The sequence below is a fragment of the Anguilla anguilla genome, chromosome 2, assembly GCF_013347855.1.
Source record: "Anguilla anguilla isolate fAngAng1 chromosome 2, fAngAng1.pri, whole genome shotgun sequence".
NCBI lineage: Eukaryota > Metazoa > Chordata > Actinopteri > Anguilliformes > Anguillidae > Anguilla > Anguilla anguilla.
This window is the reverse complement of record NC_049202.1, coordinates 23,245,491-23,268,583: the sequence shown is the minus strand read 5'-3', so window position 1 is coordinate 23,268,583 and position 23,093 is coordinate 23,245,491. Positions and strand designations below refer to the sequence as shown.

General features: G+C 40.5%; 1 protein-coding gene across 3 annotated transcripts in view; it reads right to left on the bottom strand.

Moving 5' to 3' along the window:
• Positions 1-14,218, bottom strand: part of atrnl1b (attractin-like 1b) — a 252,548-nt gene extending 238,330 nt beyond the window's left edge. For 2 of the 3 annotated variants that reach the window (XM_035404116.1, XM_035404117.1), the window contains exon 1: positions 12,947-14,217. In XM_035404116.1, coding sequence (XP_035260007.1) covers positions 12,947-13,197 — 251 coding nt within the window. In that variant the 5' untranslated portion in view covers positions 13,198-14,217. Of the gene's footprint in view, positions 1-12,946 lie in introns of all 3 variants that reach the window. The other variant, XM_035404118.1, reaches the window with a different exon arrangement.
• Positions 14,219-23,093: the final 8,875 nt, after the last annotated feature.

Here is a 23,093-nt window from a genome sequence, read left to right as displayed (position 1 = left end):
ATTTATCGCTGCTACAAGGTTGGGCTGTGACTTTTGCATGGATGGTATGGATTTTTTCTTACTGCGGTGAAAAAGCAACGTATCCCCGCGGTTTGGCGGTTTATCGGCAAAAAAATAATTTTTTTTTTTAACGTAGACTAACTACGTTCCGTACACTTGGCGCTGCTTGGCGCACATCAGGGACCATTCATCCGTTGTTAGGAGCCAGACAAGCATGTTTGTGTGCTCATTCTCCAGGGAAATGCCCATTCTACAATCTACACTTTGACTGATGTGTTTTGAACCAATAGTATTCAGAACCAATAGTAGTGGGAAAACCTACCTCCCCTGTCTGCGTACAGAAGAACATAGGCCTCAACAAGGTTCAGTACAGACTGACAGAATCAACCAATGAAGTTCTGTACAGTGCAAAAACCAGGATTTTATGCAGTTAAACTGTATATACATTTTTTTTTAATCAATCCAAATGTTTGTATTACTAAAACTGTTCATTTATGTAAACGTTTTTGGATGACGAGCAAACAGCGTTTCATATCTCTCATCCTCAGTCAGAGAGCGGAACAAACTGGCCAGCATCATCTTGACTTGATATTTCAAAAATATCCCGTTTCAAAGCATTACTGAACAAAAGCTGACCTATTTAACAAATTATGACCAATTATGAAAATAATCGTTTCATACAGGCTAAAACAAAGTGAGAAACACACATTTAATATAAATGTACGACTTTGCTGCAGTCTCGCTCTCTCCTACCCCAGGTCCCCACTGTCCCTTTTGGAGCGTATAGAGGGTATGCATTGACGCCACTTTTCCACCGGAATACGCCCCCCTCAGTCGGGACTGAGTGGCAAAACATGCTGCGACATGGCTGCCTTTAGTAGAGGAAACTGCAAAACCGGGAGTAAAACAAACGATTATCTGCTTAAATTAAAGGCAGTTGGACTCGACAGTGATCCTTACAACTTACCAAAGAACCAGTGGTCCATGGACATTCAACAAGAAATCGGAGGTATCTTTTTACAGACTGCCGAAAGCTAAAGAAAAGAGAAGCAAATTCATCGCTGCTATTCGCAGAAACAACTCTAAGCCGGGCACCGAAACGTGGATTTGCAGTTGTTATTTTGTATCAGGTATGTTGGATTTTTGGGTAAAATCATACCTTAATAATTTATATGCTTGGCTAGCTAATACTATCTAACCATCCCCCCTTTGTTTGTAGAACACAAGGCTCATCATCATGGATGTTTTTTAATAAATGCTGACAAAAACTTTACAGTTACACAGAATATAAATGAAAGATGCTAAATATTTAATTGATGAGTAGTCAATACATAACTTAAGACATGATTTTACCCAAAAATCCAACATATCTGACACAAAATGACAACCCGCAAATCCATGTTTCGGTGCCTGGATTCCAGTTGTTTCTGCGAATTGCTTACGGCAGTCTGTAAAAAAGATAGCTCCGATTTCTTGTTGAATCTATTTCTACAGTCAATCGCACAACAGCTCTTTCACATTTTAGGTGTTTTTTGTGTTTTCACGGCATTCAAGCTGAACGCTAACACCGCCACTGATAGTCTGCCACTTTCTGCCACTCAGTGGGTGTAATTTTCCACAAAGTAACAGCACACAATTCCCAATCAAGCCGCACAATATGACATATTGCACGTGTATGTGATGCGAAAACTACGGGAGGAGTAGCGGTCCAAAAAATGGGTGGAAAGAATAATAATAATAATATGTGCGATAATAATAGTGTGCTTGCCAAAGGCAACCACACTAATAATTAGGATTTAGCCTGAATTGGCTTTTTCAAAGTGCAACATAAAAAGGGATACAAGTCACTGTCGGCAATAGCCTATAAGTCGGTAACAACAATAATAAAGTGCAACATAAAAAGGGAACACACATATTAAGTAACTGTTGGTAAGTAGGCTAGCCTATGAGTCGGTAGCAACAATAAGTGCTCGTTGTACAACTAATCACAGGGCCGCTAAAGTGAATCGGCATATTCTGCTGGTTTATTTTTCGGTCTTCATGTTTCTTGCCAGGAAAACCAACACTTTTCACTGTTCACTTTGTCCGGTTTAAGGGAGGATCTCAACGGAGTGACAATATTGCCAGCCGCACTGAATACACAGTCCGAGGGAGTGCTCGTAGCGCATATGGTCATATATTTTCTTGCAAACTTCAACAGAAGAGGGAATCGAGCCTGATTGTCCCGCCACCAGGCAAGCGGATCCGAGTGCGAATCGAGGGCTTCCTCCTGCAAATACCTCGCGAGTTCAATGTCCGCACGGATTCTCTTGGAGACCGGAGCGGAGGTCTGTTCTTTTCTTTTTCCAAGCAGGTCTGCAAGATTCATTTTTTTGGGAGGCGGAGGTGGTGCACTTGCTCCTTCTCCATCTCCAGACGTCGAGGTACTGGGCTGCATGGCACCATCTCCATCCTCGTCATCGCGCCGCTCTTCTGGCACCGCACTGCCAGCATCTCCTCCAGGAGCGCATCTTTGACGTCATCCCCAGGGTTGCCGTCCCTGTATCTTGGGTCAATGAATGAGGCCTTTGCCAACAGTTGCTGTGTTGCAGCTGCACTGTATTTGTCTTCCAAGTCTCTGGTCATTTTCTATTCAGGTTGCGCGTGAACTCCGTGTCTTCCTCGGTTGAAAGTAGAAGATCCTCAGTTAGTAACTGTAGGACCGGTTTCAGGGAGGACGCTGTAACCCTCTTCTCCGAAGACAGCGCATCTGTAAAATCTGCAACTTTCTTCAGCGCTGCATTAACGGATTCTAGGACTTCGACGTCCTGCCATGTCGGAATCAAATGTTGGCTGCGCCAGTCATCCAACAACCTCCGAATGGCTGGGGCTTGCTCGAGAATGCGCTCAATCATCTTCTGCTTAGTACCCCACCTGGTAGGACAATCCTGTGAATAAATTAAAAACACAATTGTATTAGTCTTCTATAGTGATTTCTTTTAACAAAATAATAACAAAATAACAAAAGTACTCCTTTCAAATAGCCACTGTCCAAGCTGGAGCGGGGTTAATGACGCACAATCCAAGATATAGCAAACGCGGCAATCCAGAGTTAAAATTCAAACAAAAATGGCATTTATTATGCATTAACGTTCAACAAAAATATTCGCCGTGGCTCTTCAGTGTGATAAAAAAAAGAATTATTTCTTTCAGTTTGTGACAATTTTCGATGATGGTTTGCGGTAGTTTGTGGTGATAATTCGTGATTGTTTTTATTGTTTGTGGTCAAAAGCTGTTCCACTTCTTTCACTGGTGCCGCGGCTTTCCACTAATTAAATAGGCACTTCCTTTTGCAAACACAAAATCGGCCCAAAGGAGGAGCTTTCTAGAGGTGAGTATACAACCCAGGTAAGTAATATTCCGATTCACCTTTCCATAAACTATAGCAAACCATAATTCCATATTTCATTATTCATATTTCAGTTTTTCTTTATACATTTTATTTTTTCAGGTCAAATCAATTTAAAGTCAATTGTGACTCCAACTAGGGTTGGGCCGATGTAAAAATTTTCAAACCGGTTTGATATTAAGCCAAATACTGGACCGGACCGGTAATACCGAATTTTACCACTAAGTGTCGCACGTGACTCAGTCGCTCTCGAGTGGAACTGTCATGCCAATTTTGATCCGGGCCAAAGAGATTCGAATATCAAGAGGCGACACTCAGGTCATTGTTCTGTAACCGCCTGAAGAGGGCGCTCGCGTAGCGGTGCCGCCATTATAGACTGAATCTGCCGAATTCTCAAGGTGATTGATCCAGTCAACAACATGAAGAGTACAGATCAGCCGCGAGGAAAAGAAATGGAAAAACCTAAAACCGTGTTCAGCAATAAATTGTCAGAACTATCCAAGTACAAGTCCAGAGCTTGCCTTTCACCGGTTCCCCAAAGATCCTGAGAGGTTTTTTAATTTATTCACAAACGTGTAGAAATTGAAGTTTGACTGGACCTGTCAAAGTGCTAGCTAGTTATCGACATGGCAGTAGCAGAAATACCGTTACTTACACGCTAACGTTAATAACGATTCCTTGTCTGTCTTTTCACGAACGTTAGGCTTTAGTAATAAATTAGTATAAGTTTTTGTAGAAAAAAATCAGAAGAAGACAGTGATTGCCTTTCACCGGCTCCCTATAAGATAATTATTCAGTTAAACTAGACCTGCCAAAACTCCCTTGATTATATGGTATACGTTGTTCTGTAAATTACATGCTAACGTTAGCTAACGAACATTAATTTATTCCTGGCTTGTGTCTGTCCATTCACAAACAGTTGGCTATTGGACTAAATTATAATAGTATTGCAGAAAAAATCCAACTTTAACGTTAAAACCTGATTAAGACATGATGTAAACATTGCCACGGTCTTAAAGAGACCCTGCTCATGTTCTCTCTGATGAAATAAGTCAATACAAATAGCCTACTGTCATTCCTCTCAAGAATTTTGATGAATACAACACCAAAAATGACATTTTATGAATATGATATGAATGATAACAAAACTACATTTATTTGTATTTAGACTCACGTTGCCACCTTTAATAGCCACTGAAAATGTATTACATAAACTTGTACAGTGATGATAGCCTAAATGTATTTGTTTAACTCTCAAAATGACAATGGGCAAAGTCAGCAGTTACACGTTTCAGCTGAGATCAAACTCTGCTCTTGCCATTACCTGTATATAGATTTCGGTGAATAAATTGCAAATTGGCGATGCATTTTTATTTTCAGCAAGACGTAACATTAACTTTACAGAAGCGGCGAAAAAAGTCCCCGATTTTGTTCTATGGGGCCATGGACATGGCGCTTAAGAAATCTGGCCACCTTGCTGTTTGGGTGATTTTCTAGATCTGTTTCTCCTGTCCAGTCCGTGGTTCAATAATTGCAATGTCATAAAAGTGAGATCGTAATAGTGGAAATTACTGATGATTTATTATTTAATAAACACAAGTGTCAACATGAAAAGGTGAGCGTATGACACTAACCGCTAGAATTCAACAGCACAGCAACGTAAACAATCAACTTTCAGTCCAAAATGGCGGAGGCCCGGCTCAGCAGCTGGGCATAGATGTTACATTGCACAACCAATGGAGTGTCGCCTCTTGGTATTAGAATCTCTTTGTCCATCTCCCTGGATATAAATTAAATGTTTTTAACAGAAAATAATAATAATAAATGCGATTTTATCCACAGAAATAGCTATACAAAAAGGCAAAATAAATGTCATGGTCCACTGAAATTTGATCTCCTTGTTGCCGGCCACTAAATTGCACACGGCCTGTCAATCTTTTCTATTTTTTGCACTCAGACACTAGTGGCTCCGTTTATAAACAAACATAACATTATGTTAATAACGTTGTCATATTGCTTATTACTAATGCAATACAAGTTGGATTTAGCGCCGTCGGCACAGGTTGCTGATGTAGGCTACTTTTTAATTTGCCAGAACGTTTCATGATGACGAATGCCGGTTCAGCCGGTTCGCATAAAATCAAACCGGTTTCAGCTCGTACACCGGACCGGCAAAACCGGAAACTGACCCAACCCTAGCTCCAACATCTTCAAAGTAGGCTATTTATAAGTATCCCCAAATAGGCTATGTTAACAGCAGGCTGTTTGATCATAAAAATAGGCAAAAGAAATTCAAAGGATTGATTGGCCTGTTCGTAAGTTTCGCCCAGTTATTTACGGGATGAAGCAATAGGCTATTTCGTTTCATATTCGCTTTGAAATAATTATTAACATAACATAATAATAATAATAATAACTTGAAAATAATATTTAAACACTTGTTGAGCATCCTCGATCTATTAGTCATTTAAATTGGCCTAACGTGTTGTTTAATTAGCCAAATAATAATAATAATAATAAAATGATATGCTGGGTTTCATTTTTCTCTTTGCCCTGTTGCCTGTCCGCTCCTCTCCGTCAGCGGTCACGTTAGGCTACAACTCACGGATACAATGTAACAAACTCGCTAACGCACTTGTTATATTAGGCTACTGTTATTATAGAATAACAACACGCATACCTGTAGGCACATTTAGATTGACTCAGTAACATATAGGCCTAGCCTACACGGTTACTCCGCTCCTATAAAAATGGAAAAACAACGTCTAAAGAAATAGAAATCGAGGTTTAGCACAACTTACCAGAACTAAGCAATGTTGGGGCACGTTGAGCTCAGCTTGTTCTTTCTGCAGCTTTCTCTTCTTTTGCCAGCTCTGCGAGAAAGTCATCACCAACGTTCTGCACAAACCCATGGCTCGGGCCGTGCGGTCCTTTTCTGTCTTCATTGCATTGGTAACGGCTAAATGCAGATTATGGCCAAAGCAATTTAGCCATTGCCAGCTAAGTTTTCGCACTGCAGCCACAGTATTGGCCCCATTGACTGTGGTAATGCAGGCCAGGTTGTCACCGGTGTGGCTTTCTGGTGTGAACACCTGCCTCCAGGCATTTCGATTTTAGTTCCCAGTTTGCGCTGAGATGTGTATGGTCAGGCTCATGTACAGCATCATGTTCACGCTTGACCACATATCTGTTGTCACTGAGAAATGGTCAACGTCTTTCAAGTCCCGTATTATGCTGTCCTTCACTGTCAGATACTTTTCAGGGATCGCTGTTTGAGAAAAGTACTTTCAGTCAGGAAGTACATAATGTTTATCAAAAGCCTGAAGCATGGCTTTGAACGCTGGCTTCTCAGCGGTACGGAATGGCACCATTTCTTCAACCAAATAGAGAGTCACGCTGTCAGTAAGTGCTTGCCACTGATTGCTGTCACATTGTTACTTCGTTCCTCTCGCAAAGGCCTCGGAGACTCTCAACTGTCACTGGCCTGAGGTTGTACCTCCTCCTGGGGCAGGTGTGCTGCTGCCGAGTCCAGCAAACCCTGCAGGATGGTTAATTAGTGGGCTTGCTTCTACTCTTGATATCTTTCATATTTCTTATTATCTGCACTTTCCGCCCAATTTTTCTAGCTCTTACTAGTCTTACAGTTTTTGTACTACATTCAAACTTTTTACACCAAAATGACCAGCTAGTTCCAGACATTGCTGCTTGTATTCAGATTTTTTTTGAAATATTCAAAACCTTTTGAAATATTCAACTTTTTTTGTGGTCACTCCATAGAGGGTCACTATGGACGTTTAGTGGAATGCTTAGTAGGACGCATGCACATGTGGTCACTCACTCACTATGACTAATCCCTGGAACATAATCGCTACTTGCTGATCCCTGGCTGTATATGTAACGCTACGGTGCGCCGTGGGTCTGGACGGTTTTGTGCTTCTTCTGAGCTATGTGCCCTCATTGAAATGCATTGAGGCTTGACTTGAGGACAGTTCCAGTTGGAATTTGAAGCAAGCCCACACAATTCAGGAATTGTAACCTTTCTAGTTCTAAGATGCAAGGTGCAAAAAACGATGCATGCGCCGTTACAGCCAAGAAGAGAGATCACTTTGTTGCACTGTGCACCCATTATGCCACTGGAGTCATAAATCCATGCATTTTCCTCCAAAACTTGCCCTGCCAGCCATCACATCTTTAACTCTGAAGCCGGACACCCACCGCACGCCTATCGACCGCGAGCGCACTACGCGCGTAACTGAAGCGTAGTTGAAGTACTGTTATTATAACGGCAGTGGGCGACGTCGTCTCCACCAGATGCGAACGCGTCGCGAACCGGCTGCGAAGCTTGCTGAAGCGTAGTTTTTCGCTTCTGCTCTATTCTTTCGGCTTGTCGCGTGTCACGATGGCCTGTTTATACACAGAAATATGCTCTAAAATGCTAGGTATACATGCTCTGATTTCATCCTTATATTACTGGGGGTGTGTCCCTAGTTCCCTCTTGCAGTAGTGGAGAACAAGATAAAACCAGATAAACACCAGATATTTTATAAGCAGCTAAAAAATACAAGCCTTTTCGTTTTTCTATTGTCCTGGCAGGAAAAAAAAATTAAAACTGGAACCTGGGAAAAAGGCAAACTTAGTTTCGCTATCTTATTTTGCTGAGGGGGCGGGGTAAATTTGAAAATACACCACAGAAAGACGTAGCCTATTGAATGATGTAGAAGTGAATGCACCGAGCAGCAGTTTGTTAGCTCGAGTGTTGGAAGGTAGTTTTTAACCAACCATTGCTCAGCCTATTTGATTTTTCCGATGTCTTCGTTCGCCGTGCTTTCAAAAAGGGCTTGTTAATAAAATCAGATAATCCACAGTGCTTTAAAAAATCAGATTTAGTGGTCTTGCCGATGAAAATGCACCTATTTTATAAATGAAGTTGTAAGCAAGCCTTTATTGCACTTGTACTTCAAAGCTTCCGGTGTTCATGACGTTGTGGTGTTCATATCCCTTCAAGTTTAAACTGTTACGCTATCTTTTTGACGATTAACTGATTTTACTAAATATGATCATATAAATGTTTTGACGTGAATAACAAGACGACACGGGAATTCCCAATGGTTGATTATGGATTATTTATTATTATTGTTATTATTATTATGATCATTACATATTCTTCATAAAGTTGGCACGCTTGTTAACCAAGCAAATAAATTAATGCAGTTTGAGATTGATTATTATGTAGGCTACGCTGCGATTTAAGCTTATGGTAATTCTTTAAAGCATTTAGTTTCTCGCGTATTTACATGTGTTAAAAAAATATTACCATATTAACAGACTGAAAAAGGTCTCTCACCAAGTATTCACTTACCCATAATCAACAGTCGTGAACAAACGTGAAATACACGATGTAATCCCACTGCAGACTGCGAGAGCTACTAGGATTAGAGCTTTAAGCAAGCCTTTGCGCGACACAAACGGAACAGTGGAGACACGCTACGCGCCGCTTGCGCTACGCGTGCGGTGGGTGCCCGGCGTGAGTCTACTCAAAGCCAAATAGCCATTGCATGGCCAGGATCTGATCCTATTGATGAAACATCTGTCACACGCCAATGTGACATCCCTGGGAGGGACATGCAGCAATTCCAGGAATGGACCGTTGCCGTCGTCACATAGAGAGAGAGAGCACACCAACACCAATACCATCCCCCTCACGGGTTCCAGGCAAAAACAATGAACTAAAACAAAAAATTAAAATAGCAAAGACAAAAGAAAGCAAAACTGAGAAAACTGAGAGACTACTTTTCAGTTCACCACTTGTAGCTGGCCAGATTTTCACCTGACCAGCTCCTCCTGCTTTTCAGCGGTGGTTTACTTTTTCCGTCATCTCCAGGCAAACACGCAAACAAAACAAAATAAAATAAAGACTCGCTCTCTCGGTGTGTCCTCCCGGTCTCGGTCCCGAACTGTGGAGACACACACCTTTAAGCACCTAGGTTAATGCAACCCAGTTAGTGCTCTCTCCACCAGCCGGCGCAGGCGAGACCAGTCCGCTTCTCTGGTGGACCAAATGCCACAACATTACATTCTCAACAGAATGAAATAAATGCATTATGGCTGGAAGCTTTGAATATGGGTACTTCAAGCAACTGAGAGCCAATGGATGTGAAGATGTTTTAAGCTTTTGGGAAAAGGAAGCCCAGAGCAGAAACCCAAACACCAATCATCACAAATAATTTTATAATCAAACATGAGCACTTCCGAAATCCTACAATCAATCATAACCACCTTCACAATCATTCTACAACCAGCTCTTTGCTTCCATGATCGATTGCAAACAGCTTACTTCTAGAATCAATCACAAACACGTCGGCGAACGATCACACTTTCACAAGCAATCACAAACACTACTATAATCAATCACAGACATTTTAACTGCCAATCACAAAGGCTTCTACAATCAATCAAACAAACCATGTTAATCACTGACTAATATTAGCCAGTCCATGCTCCTGTATCATCATCATCATCATTATTATTATTATTATTATTATTATTATTATTATTATTATTATTATTATTATTAATATGCATGGAATTGATCGTGCAATTATGCCATTATCTTTCCATGTTGGACTATTCTGGGGGTCCTGGTGCTTCACTCTCCACTCCGTACCATCTACAGGCTTGCATCCTATTAGGACACATCAGCTATCCCCAAAATAGGATGGAGGACTGCGCCCCTTATGACCCCTATTGAGGCATGGAGTTTACAGCTCAATTGATAACAGAAAGGCAGACAGACAGCCACTGTAGAACAGTAATTAGGAGCTGAGTGAGCAAAACGTGTTCATCGTGGCGGCCAGACAGGGCCGTTACACAGAGTTTTTGGATCCAACGCCCTGCAGCTAAGCAGAGTGTGAAATATGCGACTTTTCAAACGCCTTATAAACAAAACGTGAATTCCGTTAAATATTAATATGGCGGTGCTCTTCTTTTTTGCGAATGCTGAGGCAAATGTAAAAGCCGCGTGTGACGCCGGGCACCCACCGCACGCGTCGCGTATGCGTCGCGAAACAGCAGGGCGAAGCAGCACGGCGCGACGCGTAGGGTGTCTCCACTGGTTCCGTTTGTGTCGCGCAAAGGCTTGCGTAAAAGCTATATATTCCTAGTAGCTCTCGCAGTCTGCAGTGGGCTTTTACATCGTAAATACGTGAGAAAGTAAACGCTTTCAAGAAGTACCATAAACTTAAATCGCAACGTAGCCTGCATAACAATCAATCTCAAACTGTATTAATTTATTTGCTTGGTTAACAAGCGTGCCAATTTCATGAAGAATATGTAATGATCATAATAATAATAAATAATCCGTAATCAACCATTGGGAATTCCCGTGTTGTCTTGCCATTCACGTCAAAACATTTATAGGATCAGATTTAGTAAAATCAGCTAATCATGAAAAAGTCAGTAACAGTTTTAATCTTGAAGGGATATGAACACCACAACGCCATGAACACCGGAAGCTTTGAAGTACAAGTGCAATAAAGGCTTGCTTACAACTTCATTTATAAAATAGGTGCATTTTCATCGGCAAGACCACTAAATAATCTGATTTTTTTAAAGCTCTGTGGATTATCTGATTTTTATTAACAAGCCCTTTTTGAAAGCACGGCGAACGAAGACATCGGAGAAGTCAAATAGGCTGAGCAATGGTTGGTTAAAAACTATCTTCCAATACTCGAGCTAACAAACCGCTGCTCGGTGCATTCCCTTTTACGTCACTCAATAGCCTACGTCTTTCTGTGGTGTATTTTCAAATTTACCCCACCCCCTCCGGAAAATAAGACAGCGAAACTAAGTTTGCCTTTCCCCCAGGTTCCAGTTATTTATTTATTTTTACAAAACGAAAAGGCTTGTATTTTTTTAGCTGCTTAAAAAATATCTGGGAGGTAACTAGGGACACACCCCCAGTAATATAAGAATGAAATATAAATCAGAGCATGTATACCTAGCATTTTAGAGCATATTTCTGTGTATAAACAGGCCAACGTGACGCGCGACAAGCCGAAAAAATAGAACAGAAGCGAAAAACTACGCTTCAGTTCGCTTGTGTCGCGCGAGCTTCGCAGCCGGTACGCGACGCGTTCGCATCTGGTGGAGACGACGTCGCCCGCTGCCGTTGTAATAACAGTACTTCAACTACGCTTCAGTTACGCGCGTAATACGCGCGTAGTGCGCTCGCGGCCGATACGCGTGCGGTGGGTGCCCGGCTTTAGAGTACACAACTCTGGGGCTTTTATCCGAGACGAGAAAAAAAACTAACAAAAAACAGAACAAAACGAACATTAAATCACTCCTAACTACTAGACAAAATCACTTCGAAAGCATACAGCAAAATTAATGGACAACCCTCTTCATGCTCTTAAAGATCAAGCCATAAAAATGCAAACTCTTGGGAACACCCAAAAAGATCAGGATGTTGACAACACAGTGGTCTTTTTTTAGAACCACTGCAATGATGAAACTAATCATCTAAAAGTGGCATCTGCATTTGAGTGAAAACTGAATATCACTTTGACAACATATTCCAAAGTTTTAAACACAAACTTTTTTATGGGAGCCTGTGCAATTCCGGCCAGAACAGATGAGTTGCTCCATAACACGGAGGAAATTAAATAACGTCCTGCCATCATCCTCAATCTCTTAATCAAAACGAGCACATTGTAGGCCCACAACCGAATTCTCCTCTATGGTGCTCAGAACAAATTCATTATTGACTACTAGCTAAATGGTATTGTCAAGTCTCATAATTCATAACGTTTCCATAAACATGCATACATTCATTATGGATGTAACGTGACAACACCTGAAAGATACCCAAAGATGTCACAACATAATCGTGTCCTCATTTTTAATTTAAAAAAAAAAAAAAAAAAAAAAAAACGAGCAATGTAGTGTTGCTTAATTGCAGGTCTTACATTGGGCTCCTTGTGTGCACTGTACAACCGAAACCCCAACTCTGTGTTAAATATTGTGGTCAAAAGTAGTGATCGCGTTATTTATTGTTACAAATTTCACCATTTTGCTCCATTAATTTCTTAAAGCGTTTTGTTTCATGATATTTGTTACAAACACCATGATCCAACTTGCACATAGTAAGGACCATAGATTACCATTTACTAAAATATGGGATTTATATGGTTTGCCGCAATAGGCTATAAATCAATAAACATCTTCTCTTTATCAAAATTAACATAAAACGAAAGTCCTGACAACGAATTCAGGTGTAAGTAAATAACCTAGTATTTCTTAGCAACATCATAGCCTAGAGACAACTGTTGAGGTTGTGCGCAGAATTTCTCCAAATTGCCAACGTTTCGGTTAAGTAACTCCAAAGTAGTGTACAGGGCTACACTTTCACAGATTAAAACATCCGTTTATTAAATTAGTGCCTGAAGTAGTATGTTATCGTGTATTTTTTCCAATCAAAGGGTCAAAATCATTATGACAAGTAGGACTACATTTTCCAAAAACGCGACCTTCCCCACATCCCCCTCGGCGGACACTTACTTGAACCTTCCTTGGCAGTGTTGACACTTATCTCCGACCCACCCTTGATCGCAGAAGCATGACCCATTCAAGCATTTCCCAGAAAAGCAGTTTTTATCACATGATTTAGGAGAGCCTTCGCCGTGCATTACTAGGTAGAACATAATGTAAATCAACAGATATTTGTTGAAACGCAGCAATCCAAAGTGAGAACACTTCTTCCTTCTGAAAAGAAACAATATCCAGTCTCCCAGCATGTTTCCCGGATCCATTTTATTATTTTGAACAGATGCGGAGATGCAGGCTGTGTAAGACCTCCGTATTTTCAGTTTCAAGTTGCCAGGTTCTCTCAATAATTCCAAGAATTATCCCGAATTAATAATTTGTGACCCGAATAGGTGGCTATGGGAAATCCTTAGAAAAGGATTATTCGATCGTTTTCCGCCATTAAAATGTTCATAGCCTAATACGTTACGCTAGCTACCAAGAAAGCTCTGCTACCCAAGAATGAAGTATATGCGTATGGAAATCCCAGTCACATAAAAGAGGCCTATAATTCTATGTTCATCATGATTTCGCATTAAGATTTGGCCAGGGATAATCAGTGATGTTGTGCTTGCAGGCTCCCGTTATTACAGAGGTCGTGAAATTATCCAAACCACAGAAACACGAAGATTCCGTAAAAAGAAACGCATTGTTCCTGACGAATCATTTTCGCATCAGAATTAGAATATAGATTATAGCAATAGTATTATTTAACAACCGCTCTATTCAAATAAGATCTGAGCAGCCATTTTAAAGGGCAAACATTTTGCAAGCTAATGAATAAATTATTTTATTTAAAAACATGTAGCTAGTTAGCTAGCAAGATTAGCTATATCCGGTAATATTATACTTGCACTCAAAGCTCTTAACTCGTCCCTTACCAATACCAGAGGAACACAAGGTTAAATAATCTCTCGCAGATTTAAATTAGGTCCCAAAACCCCAAAATGATTTCAGCGGCAGTCAATAACATGGATGTTGGCAGTGTTGTTCCCAGCGCTGAAGGATGCAGCGAACGTAATAAATGAACTGGTTTGTTCATTTTTTGTTCGCATTTACGAAATATTCCTGGATCGAATGCGTTCTAAATACGTCTCTGTCCGTGTTTTCGCTGGGTTTCCGTTCAATCCATCCTAAAAAAGTCGACAATGCATGGGCGAGTTCTACAATTCCACAACCCCCCCCAGCACGCCGACCTCTGCGTTGCTGTAGTTGCTCTTTAGGCTAGAGGAAAACTCCAAGAGAACCTAAAAGAGAACTGCGCATGTGCCGTTTGAAGTCCGTCATTTAAAGACACAGTGCCCCACAACAGTGCCCAGTATTTGTCGCTGCGGTACTGTCCGAATTTCGTATAGACGCCTCTCACTTAGAAATCTTTAAGGAATCTAACAAGTTTGTATATAGCAGTGGTTCTCAAACTCACTATGTACGTTGGTTTTCATTACAAACTCAACTGCAATCCCAGAATTTTAACAAGCTGTTCATTTTTCTTAATTAGGTGATTTTCATGTTTTAGAGCTGGGGTCCCCAGTCTTATCCAGAAAGGGCCAGTGTGGGTGCACACCCCTGATTGTACAAAGACTCTAGTGGCTGATTAGTAGAATCAGGTGTGTACACCACACTGGCCCTTTCTGGATACGACTGGGGACTCTAAAACATGAAAATCACCTATTTAAGAAAAATTAATATCTTAAAATTCTTGGCTTGCAGTTGAGGTTGGAATGAAAACCAGCATACACAGTGGTCCCCCAGGACCGAGTTTGAGAACCACTGGTATATAGACTCTTGTTAGTAATGGGCATTATTAGGGCCACAAGTTTATTCCTGAATATGTGATCTGGGAAACGGTTAACCTGTGTGTCTGTTCGAGAGCACAAAAACGTTAGGATATGTGAACATTGTAAAATAGAAACAGGACTCAACTGAAAGTGCAGATCCAGAGCATTGCAGGTATGGCAACTGAAAAAGTGATTATGTGCCGGCATCAGACCTTAAATCATCAGCATTGTCATCCCTGAGGACACACAATGAAATACCAAAGAGTGTTGCAAACCTTCACAGTAAATATCTTGTGGAATATGCAGAGTGATCTGTCTTTTAAATAAGCGTATTTCATTCCTTATCCTCAAAAATCACCATATGCACTTGAATTGCAGTAATCAGTGGTAACCAATCAAAGGAATGCTACAGCATGACAGTGCCCCCCGGCACACAGCAAGGTCCATATAGAAATGGTTTTGTCGAGAATAGTGTGGAAAAACTTTACTGGCTTGCACAAAGCTCTGACTTCAACTCCATCCAAAACCTTTGGGATCAGCTGGAAAACCATCTGTGAGCCAGGCCTAATTGGCCAATCGATGCCCAACCTCACTAATGCTCTTCTGGCTGAATCGTAGCAAATCCCTGCAGAAATGCCCTGAAATCTAGTATGAAGCCTGCCCAGAAGAGTAGAGGTTGTTATAACAGCAAAGGGTGGACTAGCTCCAAATTAATGGCCATAATTTGGATGAGATGTTGGTTGTCATGTGTCCACATACTTTTGACCATGTATTATAGATTTTGGAAAATATTTCAGATTATAAAATCATTTTCTCAAATATAACCCTTTGAAATTTATGACGGGGGCCTCCTGGATGCCTTTGAGCCAGGGTGGGTGTCCCTGGATCAGAAAAGGTTGAAAACCACTGGAAAAATTTAACAGCTTGTTGGTGTAAGGGAGCCAAAACCAGTGGTTCTCAACTCTGATACTGGTGGGTCACATTGTCTGTAGGTTTTTAATTTTCACCATAAATCTGGTTATAAATTTAGAACAAAGAAACCAGGCATGGTGAGTTAACGGTTTATTCAGATACTTTAAACAAGTGGACACTGTACCTCTTGAGGATCAAGGTTGGGAACCACTTCCCTAAACAAAGGATTCTTATTTGAAAATGGATGGTATGGGATTAGGTTTTTGTCCTAACACCAGCACAAGCATTCAGGCCCTGTAATGTGTTGATTGCTTAACAAGTGTCTTTAAACAGTCTCATATCATCCTCTTGGTGCTAGGGGATCGAACTATGGGTCAGGGAAAACTCGCAGCCCCAAAAATATTATAAAGAGAATCAAAGAGCAAAAGGTATTTCACGATGTTCTCTATAAAATACATATTCCAAACTATATAATAAGGAATCCGTTCAAAGCAGATGTTTTGCATAATGCGTTGTCTATACACTGTTATCAAGTCTATTGTGAAGCATTGTTAGGCATAACATCTAAAACTTGATGTACAGTAATGTTCTGTTGGCAGTCCTTCATAAGTATGTGTACACTAAAAACAGGTACTGTTACATACATCTAGAACCACCTTTAAATTTGATACTTTATGACAAATTCATTTGTTTTTCTGTACCTATAATTCTCTATTTAATACAGTGCTTTTGACTTAAAATAATACATTATTAAAGAATTTAATAACTAATTTAATTAATTAATTTAAATTATTAAATAATTTATCATAAAATTTACTGTAGAACAGAGTTACACACCCTGACATGTTTCAAACTTTGTAAGTGAAGTCAAACTCCACTCATTCTAATTAGATTATTTTTTGGAATGCTTACTTGCCTCTCTGGCCTTTTTTAAGCACGCGCTTATTTTATAAATATATATCCATTTGTAATTTAACAAGCAGTAAACAATCAAATCAAAAGCCTTGTTATAAGTTGTGTTTCGCATCTGTAAGAAACCCCTCCGACACACCAAACAGCAGAAGTATCTGAGTGGCGAAGTAACGTGTGTAATCTCACCTGGTGCTACTGGAATGGGATTAATTTTATGTTATCTCAATTATCTGACTCCAGAATAGTGTTTAAACCTTTCCTCTGTGCTAAAAGTTATGCATAGATGGAGGAGACTGCTGTCCACCAGTAGTGTGGCTCTATATGGATTGCTATCTATCTTGGTAGACACGGGTGTGCCTCTGGTTAGTGTAGCCTGCATTAATACAATTGAGTACGACACTAGTGCATGTGCGCATGACTATGGGTTGCAGATATCCTGAGTTCTATGTATATGTTAAGACCTTAAAACTGCTAGGTGTGCAGTGGTAAGAGTCAAAGGAGAATGCCAGGTTAAAGTGAATGCGATTTATTGTACAGTATGTGAATAATGACGATATACAATGGTGCAAAAGTGTGCATGGAGTTGAATGGCTACATGCATATGCGTAGGAGACCATGTTGACAAGTCTCCCCAAAACATTCCATGTTTCTCCTTATATACCCAAAAGATAAAAGCAAAACACCAAGTAAACAAATAAAGATACAATCATGACAGAACAGTACAGATCAATGATCCTGCTTGCAAGCATCTTATTCTGATATTGTATGACTGTGTTGATCTGTCAAAGCACTTTGAGCTACATACTCTGTATGAAAGGTGCTATATAAATAAAGTTATTATTATTATTATTCATAAAAGGCTCAGTGAGAAACATTGAAATGAGAATGGTAGAGTGCCAATGTGCAGGTAGTTTTTGACTACCCAGCCCAATTTAAACTGCTTTCAGCACAGTTAATTAATAAATTCATCAATCCGTGCTAAGAAATGCATTAAAAGGCACACTTTATTTTAGAAAAATAGGGTGCCATTATTTTTGTTTATTTTGCTGTTCCCTCAAAAGCTTGATCCCAAAAAAGATGTTAGATGGACCCATCCTGAAGTTTTTTGAAGGAAATGTGTATTTTTATTTTGTAATTAAAATGTGGCTACTTTCCATTTTATGCTTATTTCTTGCCTCAGTAACAACAACAGAGATAATCTGTGTTGTGTTATAATGGGCTTGAAAATGCATAATTACTTTTACTACATTTGAGTTAATGCCCTATTCGGTTGACCAGTCATCATTATTGTAATGTAGGTCTGGGTAGAAGAGTGGATCTGGTCCAGGCAGAATAGGTCTTTAGGTGACATTTTGGTGAGTTTCACAGTCATTTTTAAAATTTCTATATAAAAATCATGATGCCCATTAAGTCAAAAAAAAAAAAAAAACATCCCGTAAATCCACTGAATAGATAATTACAGACATGGTTTAAGAGAAAGACAATGCAGTTCAGAGCCAATAAGACAATACTATATCATGCAAACGGTCATTCATCTTATAGCGTAATGAGATGCTGATGTTTCAATCAAATCCCATGAGTCAGAATTTCAACAAGAACAGCCTGGTCATAAAACAAATTCTCTTTGGTCATGGTGTTACAAATACTTTGTAGACTCATTGACCAGCTCGATTTATTAAAAAGATACAGTGGTATTTTCTGAATCCTGTAAAGCAGGGGTGGCCAACCAGTCCAGCATAAAGAGCCAAAAAAAAAAAAACCCACACCATTGCAAAGAGCCGCACAACACATGCACGCCCACACTACAACAGCAACAGTGACTTACAGGCCTAATGACATAATACATAGCCTAACAGTTTTCATAGGTCTGTTCTTACCTCTGTTTACTCAGTGGGACACCTGGCAGTCTTTGTTTGCCACAATCCTTTTCAGTTCTGGCTTGTACTCAGTTGTGGCCACTCGAAGCAACTCTTTCACGTGTGTCCGTAAGAACAGAGCGATGTCTTGACTTCACTTGTTTCAGTGTAGAAAAAACTGATTCACAGACGTAAGTTGATCCAAACATTAACATTAGCTTGAGTGCAGCCTGTTTAACATTGGGATATCTGTCTGTGGGTACAATTTTCCAAAACTCTGTGGTTCCTTCTCTCAAAACACATTAAGTCTGTCATCCTCAGAAAGTTCAATCATCTCCAAATGAGACGCTGCTTCTTGATGTAATGTAAAGTGCTTTGGATAAAAGCGCTATATAAATGCAGTCCATTTACCATTTACCATCTGCCACTAAAGGGGTTTTCAAACACTCTGCAGTGAAAGGGTTGATGAGGAATGTGATCTGTGGCCGTTTTTGCTTCAGGTTGCAGAACCTGTCCTCAAAACTCTGCTGCAAATTTTCAACCAGTGTTGCATAGCATGCAGTGCTCCCTTTTGAGAGCTCATGTGCTTCTCCACTTGCCTTCAACAAGGAGGGAAAATGTGTGAACTCTCCCTTTTGAAGATGGGTCTGGAAGAGCTTGAGTTTGTTGACAAAAACGTGAAAACACTTTGCACCAGATCAGGCAGCATTTTTAACTTCAGTTTGTTCAGATGGTGCAGTATGTCGACCAGAAACCCCAAATCTGAAATCCACTGGGGGTCATGTAGCTCAGGATAGTACTTATGTTTCTCTTCCAGAAACAGCTTCACTGGGTTCAAAAGTTCAAAAAAAACGGGAAAGCATGTTACCTCTTGAAAGCCATCTCACAGTACAGTGGAGAAGCAGATCACTGGGAAGATCTTCATCAAGTTCAGCTATGAGGTTTTTGAACTCTGTGATTGAGAGCATGTGTGCAAATAAAATTAACAATTTCTAGCACAGGTTTCATGACGTGGTCCAAGTTCAGCTTTTTAGACACCAGGTGCTCTTGATGGATAATTCAGTGAAATGTCCAAAAATCCGGGAAACGGTCGTCAGCTTTTCACAGCCCTACAACGCCATTTGCAGATCCCAACATAGCTGGTGCACCGTCTGTGGCTATTGCTGTTAGTTTTGATAATTGCAAATTTGCCTTCTCAACAACAGTCATGAGTGTCTCTTTCAGGTCGATGCGACGGGTCCTATATTTTAACGGCACAATGTCAAGCAGCTCTTCCTTAATTGTGCAGTCTTCTGACACAGACCGTACAAATATTGCCAACTGTGGCTTATCTTGAACGTCGCAAGACTCATCCAAAGCAATGCTGAAATACCGGTATTTCTCAAGATCCGTATATAAACGCGTTTCAATTGAGTTGTTAATATCCGATATTCTCTGTTCAACGGTCTGCCGTGACAGCTGCAGGTCTGACACAGAACGCTTCAAATTGTCGTTTTCAGGAGTGAGGAAAGCAACAACATCTCTGAGGCACGTCTTCACAAATTCCCCTTCGCTGTATGGCTTTTTAGCACGAGCAATGTTCCATGCCACCTGATATGATGCCAATGTGACCGTCCCTGAGTGCTTCGTAAATTTTCGAAAAAACTGAGTCTGCTTCTCTGACTGACGTTTCAGCGCGTTTACCTTGTGCTTGCGAAGTTCAGTGCCTTTGGGAAACTCCTGGGCCATGTTGGCATGGAGTGAGGTGAAATGGCGCTCCAGGTTTGAAGCTTTAAAATGCGACAGTGAAGTCTGACATATCAAGCAGAAGGGTTTCCCATTTCGTTCCGCAAAAAAATACAATCCCTCCCTTTCAGGCAAGAATAGCCTGTGCTCATCTTCATATTTGCGCTTAGCTTTACGTTTTCCTGACTCTGCCATGGCGATTCACTCAGTAGCGCTAGCCTGGCTAACAAACTTTAGCGTCTGCGCAAGTATGTTTTATGTTTGGGCTAGAGTAGGTACCGCTATTTTCAGGACTACAAGTCGCACCGGAGTAGCCTATAGGATCGCACTCAGCAAAAAACGCGTTGTTTTATATTTTAAAAATAAAATATATATGTTGTGCGGGGTACATTGTCAACATACTGTAGATAATTCATGATGACATTCAATAAACTCAATTAATAAAATTATTTAAAAAAACAACTATGTTTAATCTCATTATTTTATTTTTCATTATTTTTACCTCAGGTTATGATCTGCCGACAAGGGAACAAACATTTTTTCATTAATGTAAATCAAATGAAGGATGTAATGTCCCACAATGCGCATTGTACCAGACAAAAATCCGAAAATACTGGTGTGCAGACAGTACCTCTGGATCCCCACTTAACAAGATTATGAAGGCAGGTACTGGTACCATGGCATTGAAAAAATAAAACCACTAAAATAATTCAGTGTGTTCTTCACTGCTTTGCTATAATGTGTTCACTGCAATGTGTTCTTAGACATGAGTGTACCTCTAGTTGGGTGGGTCCTCCTGTGGTTGCATATTTGTTTTATTTAAAAAATAGGTGCATTTGAAGATTATGTACAAGCCACCGACCCACAATCCCAACCCCCTGCCCCCTTCCCACCCAACCCCCCCCCCCCTCATCTTGTTACTGGTTTCAGCTTAATGATGCAAAACAATCCATTTAATCCAATCCCACCCAGGCCACCCAGCCCTTCAGTAGCTCTGTGTGCTTTTCAGGCTCATAATGTTCTTAACGGCCTGGTCGCATAAATAAGCCTGTCGCGCTCCTGGTCCCTCAAAAAAAAAAAAAGATGAATAAAATAAAATTGCATTATTGTTGCCTGCGATAGATTGGCAGCCTGTCCAGGGTGTATTCCTGCCTCTCGCCCAATGCACACTGGGACAGGCTCCAGCGACCCTGCTCAGGATAAGCGGGTATAGATAATGGATGGATAGAAGGATGCATTATTGTTCTCAGCAGCATATACCTGCACTGAACCACCATCCCAAAGCATAAGTCTCTCACTGAGAGTAGTGGGAGGGGCAGATTTCAGGACTTAACGCTTTCTGAATAATCATCATTGTGAACACGAACTGGCACTCTTGAGTCCTGGGTGGAGCACTAAGTCCCTATGACATTAAAGGCATTGTTTACTCTCCTGCAGTAAGTCACTTCATTCTCTGAGGGAATGGTACCATAAAGGGACAACAGGTTCCTCAGACACTGGGGGCTCTGACCTTACAGGACACTCCAGACCCCTCAACTTAACAGAGATGTACGTAACAGTGAACAATACACCACACACGGCTAGCTCATCCAGACAGAGGAACCAGGAATGAACAATGCCCCACACATCACTTCTCCTCCCTCAGAAAGAGCCATGTAAGAACAAACAAATGGCCCACACAGTTCTCAAATCCTCTTGTACAGTGACATAAGAATGAGGAATAATCCAAAACAAAGATACTGGGGTCTAGAGAAGAGAGATTATTTTCCCTGTCTTTATGAAAATAGGAATAGCTGTCATGTTCCAAAGCACTTACAGTACAGTGAAGTACCCATAATCCTTAGCAGAAATCCAAAGTGTGGTTTAACAAAATCTCAAAACAACTTTGCGAAGCTGGTGCACAGTAATATGTACTAATCTGGCAATAGAATATATTATATATACTCACCGGCCATTTCATTAGGTACACCTGTTCAACTGCTTGTTAATTCAAATATCTAATGAGCCAATCATGTGGCAGAAACTCAATGCATTTAGGCATGTAGACATGGTCAGGATGATCTGCTGAAGTTCAAATCAAGCATCAGAATGGGGAATATTGTTTGCCCGCCATTTTGACTTTTTAATTAAGGCTTTCTCATTCCAGCTCGTTGATACAGCGCAAGCTTCGACTCAGTACACTTCAGTAGCAATAGGTGTTCTGATTTGGAAATATTTAATTATAGGAAGATGCTGTATTGTTATTAAAATATGCTGTTTTTTAGATCTATTTAAAAGTGAAAGACCTGTTTAAAGATTATTTAGTTTACAATTGTTTAATTTTTAAAATATATTTAATATATTTTTCTATTAGTGTTGTAACACAATAGGCCTATGCATATTAATATGTTGAACAGGCTTCAACTTAAAGGTTGTTAATAACCCAGGTTGTTAATAAACTGTGAATTTGAAAATGAGGTCAACCCTTGCGGACGTTAGGTACCGAGTATCGAATCAGTATCGTTTAAGTTTCAAGTATCGTTTCAGTATCGAGTATCGTGATACTAAACCTGGTATCGCTATCAAAGTCAAAATTTTGGTATCGTGACAACACTAGTCTGACGCCTTTTTTAGTTGCGGAGCCGAAGCACTGCAGCTCTATATACACACCAGGCCATCTAAGTGTTACGACATAGTAAAGGCCTTTACGGCAAGCGGCTAGGATACATCCATGGCGACACAACTAAGTAATCCGACAGCGTCTCTTAGCGCAAAATTAGCCGTAAGTCATCCATATTTTATACAATCATCATGATATTCAGTAGATATGTTGGGTGAAGGTATATGATCATGAGGGCAGAACCATTTTAAATTTGCTCCATTAAGGGGCGCGATAGTGCCAATGCTTGGACCCCTCCCAACACCGCTTGCGGCTTTAATTAGGGGTCCAAGCAGCGAAGC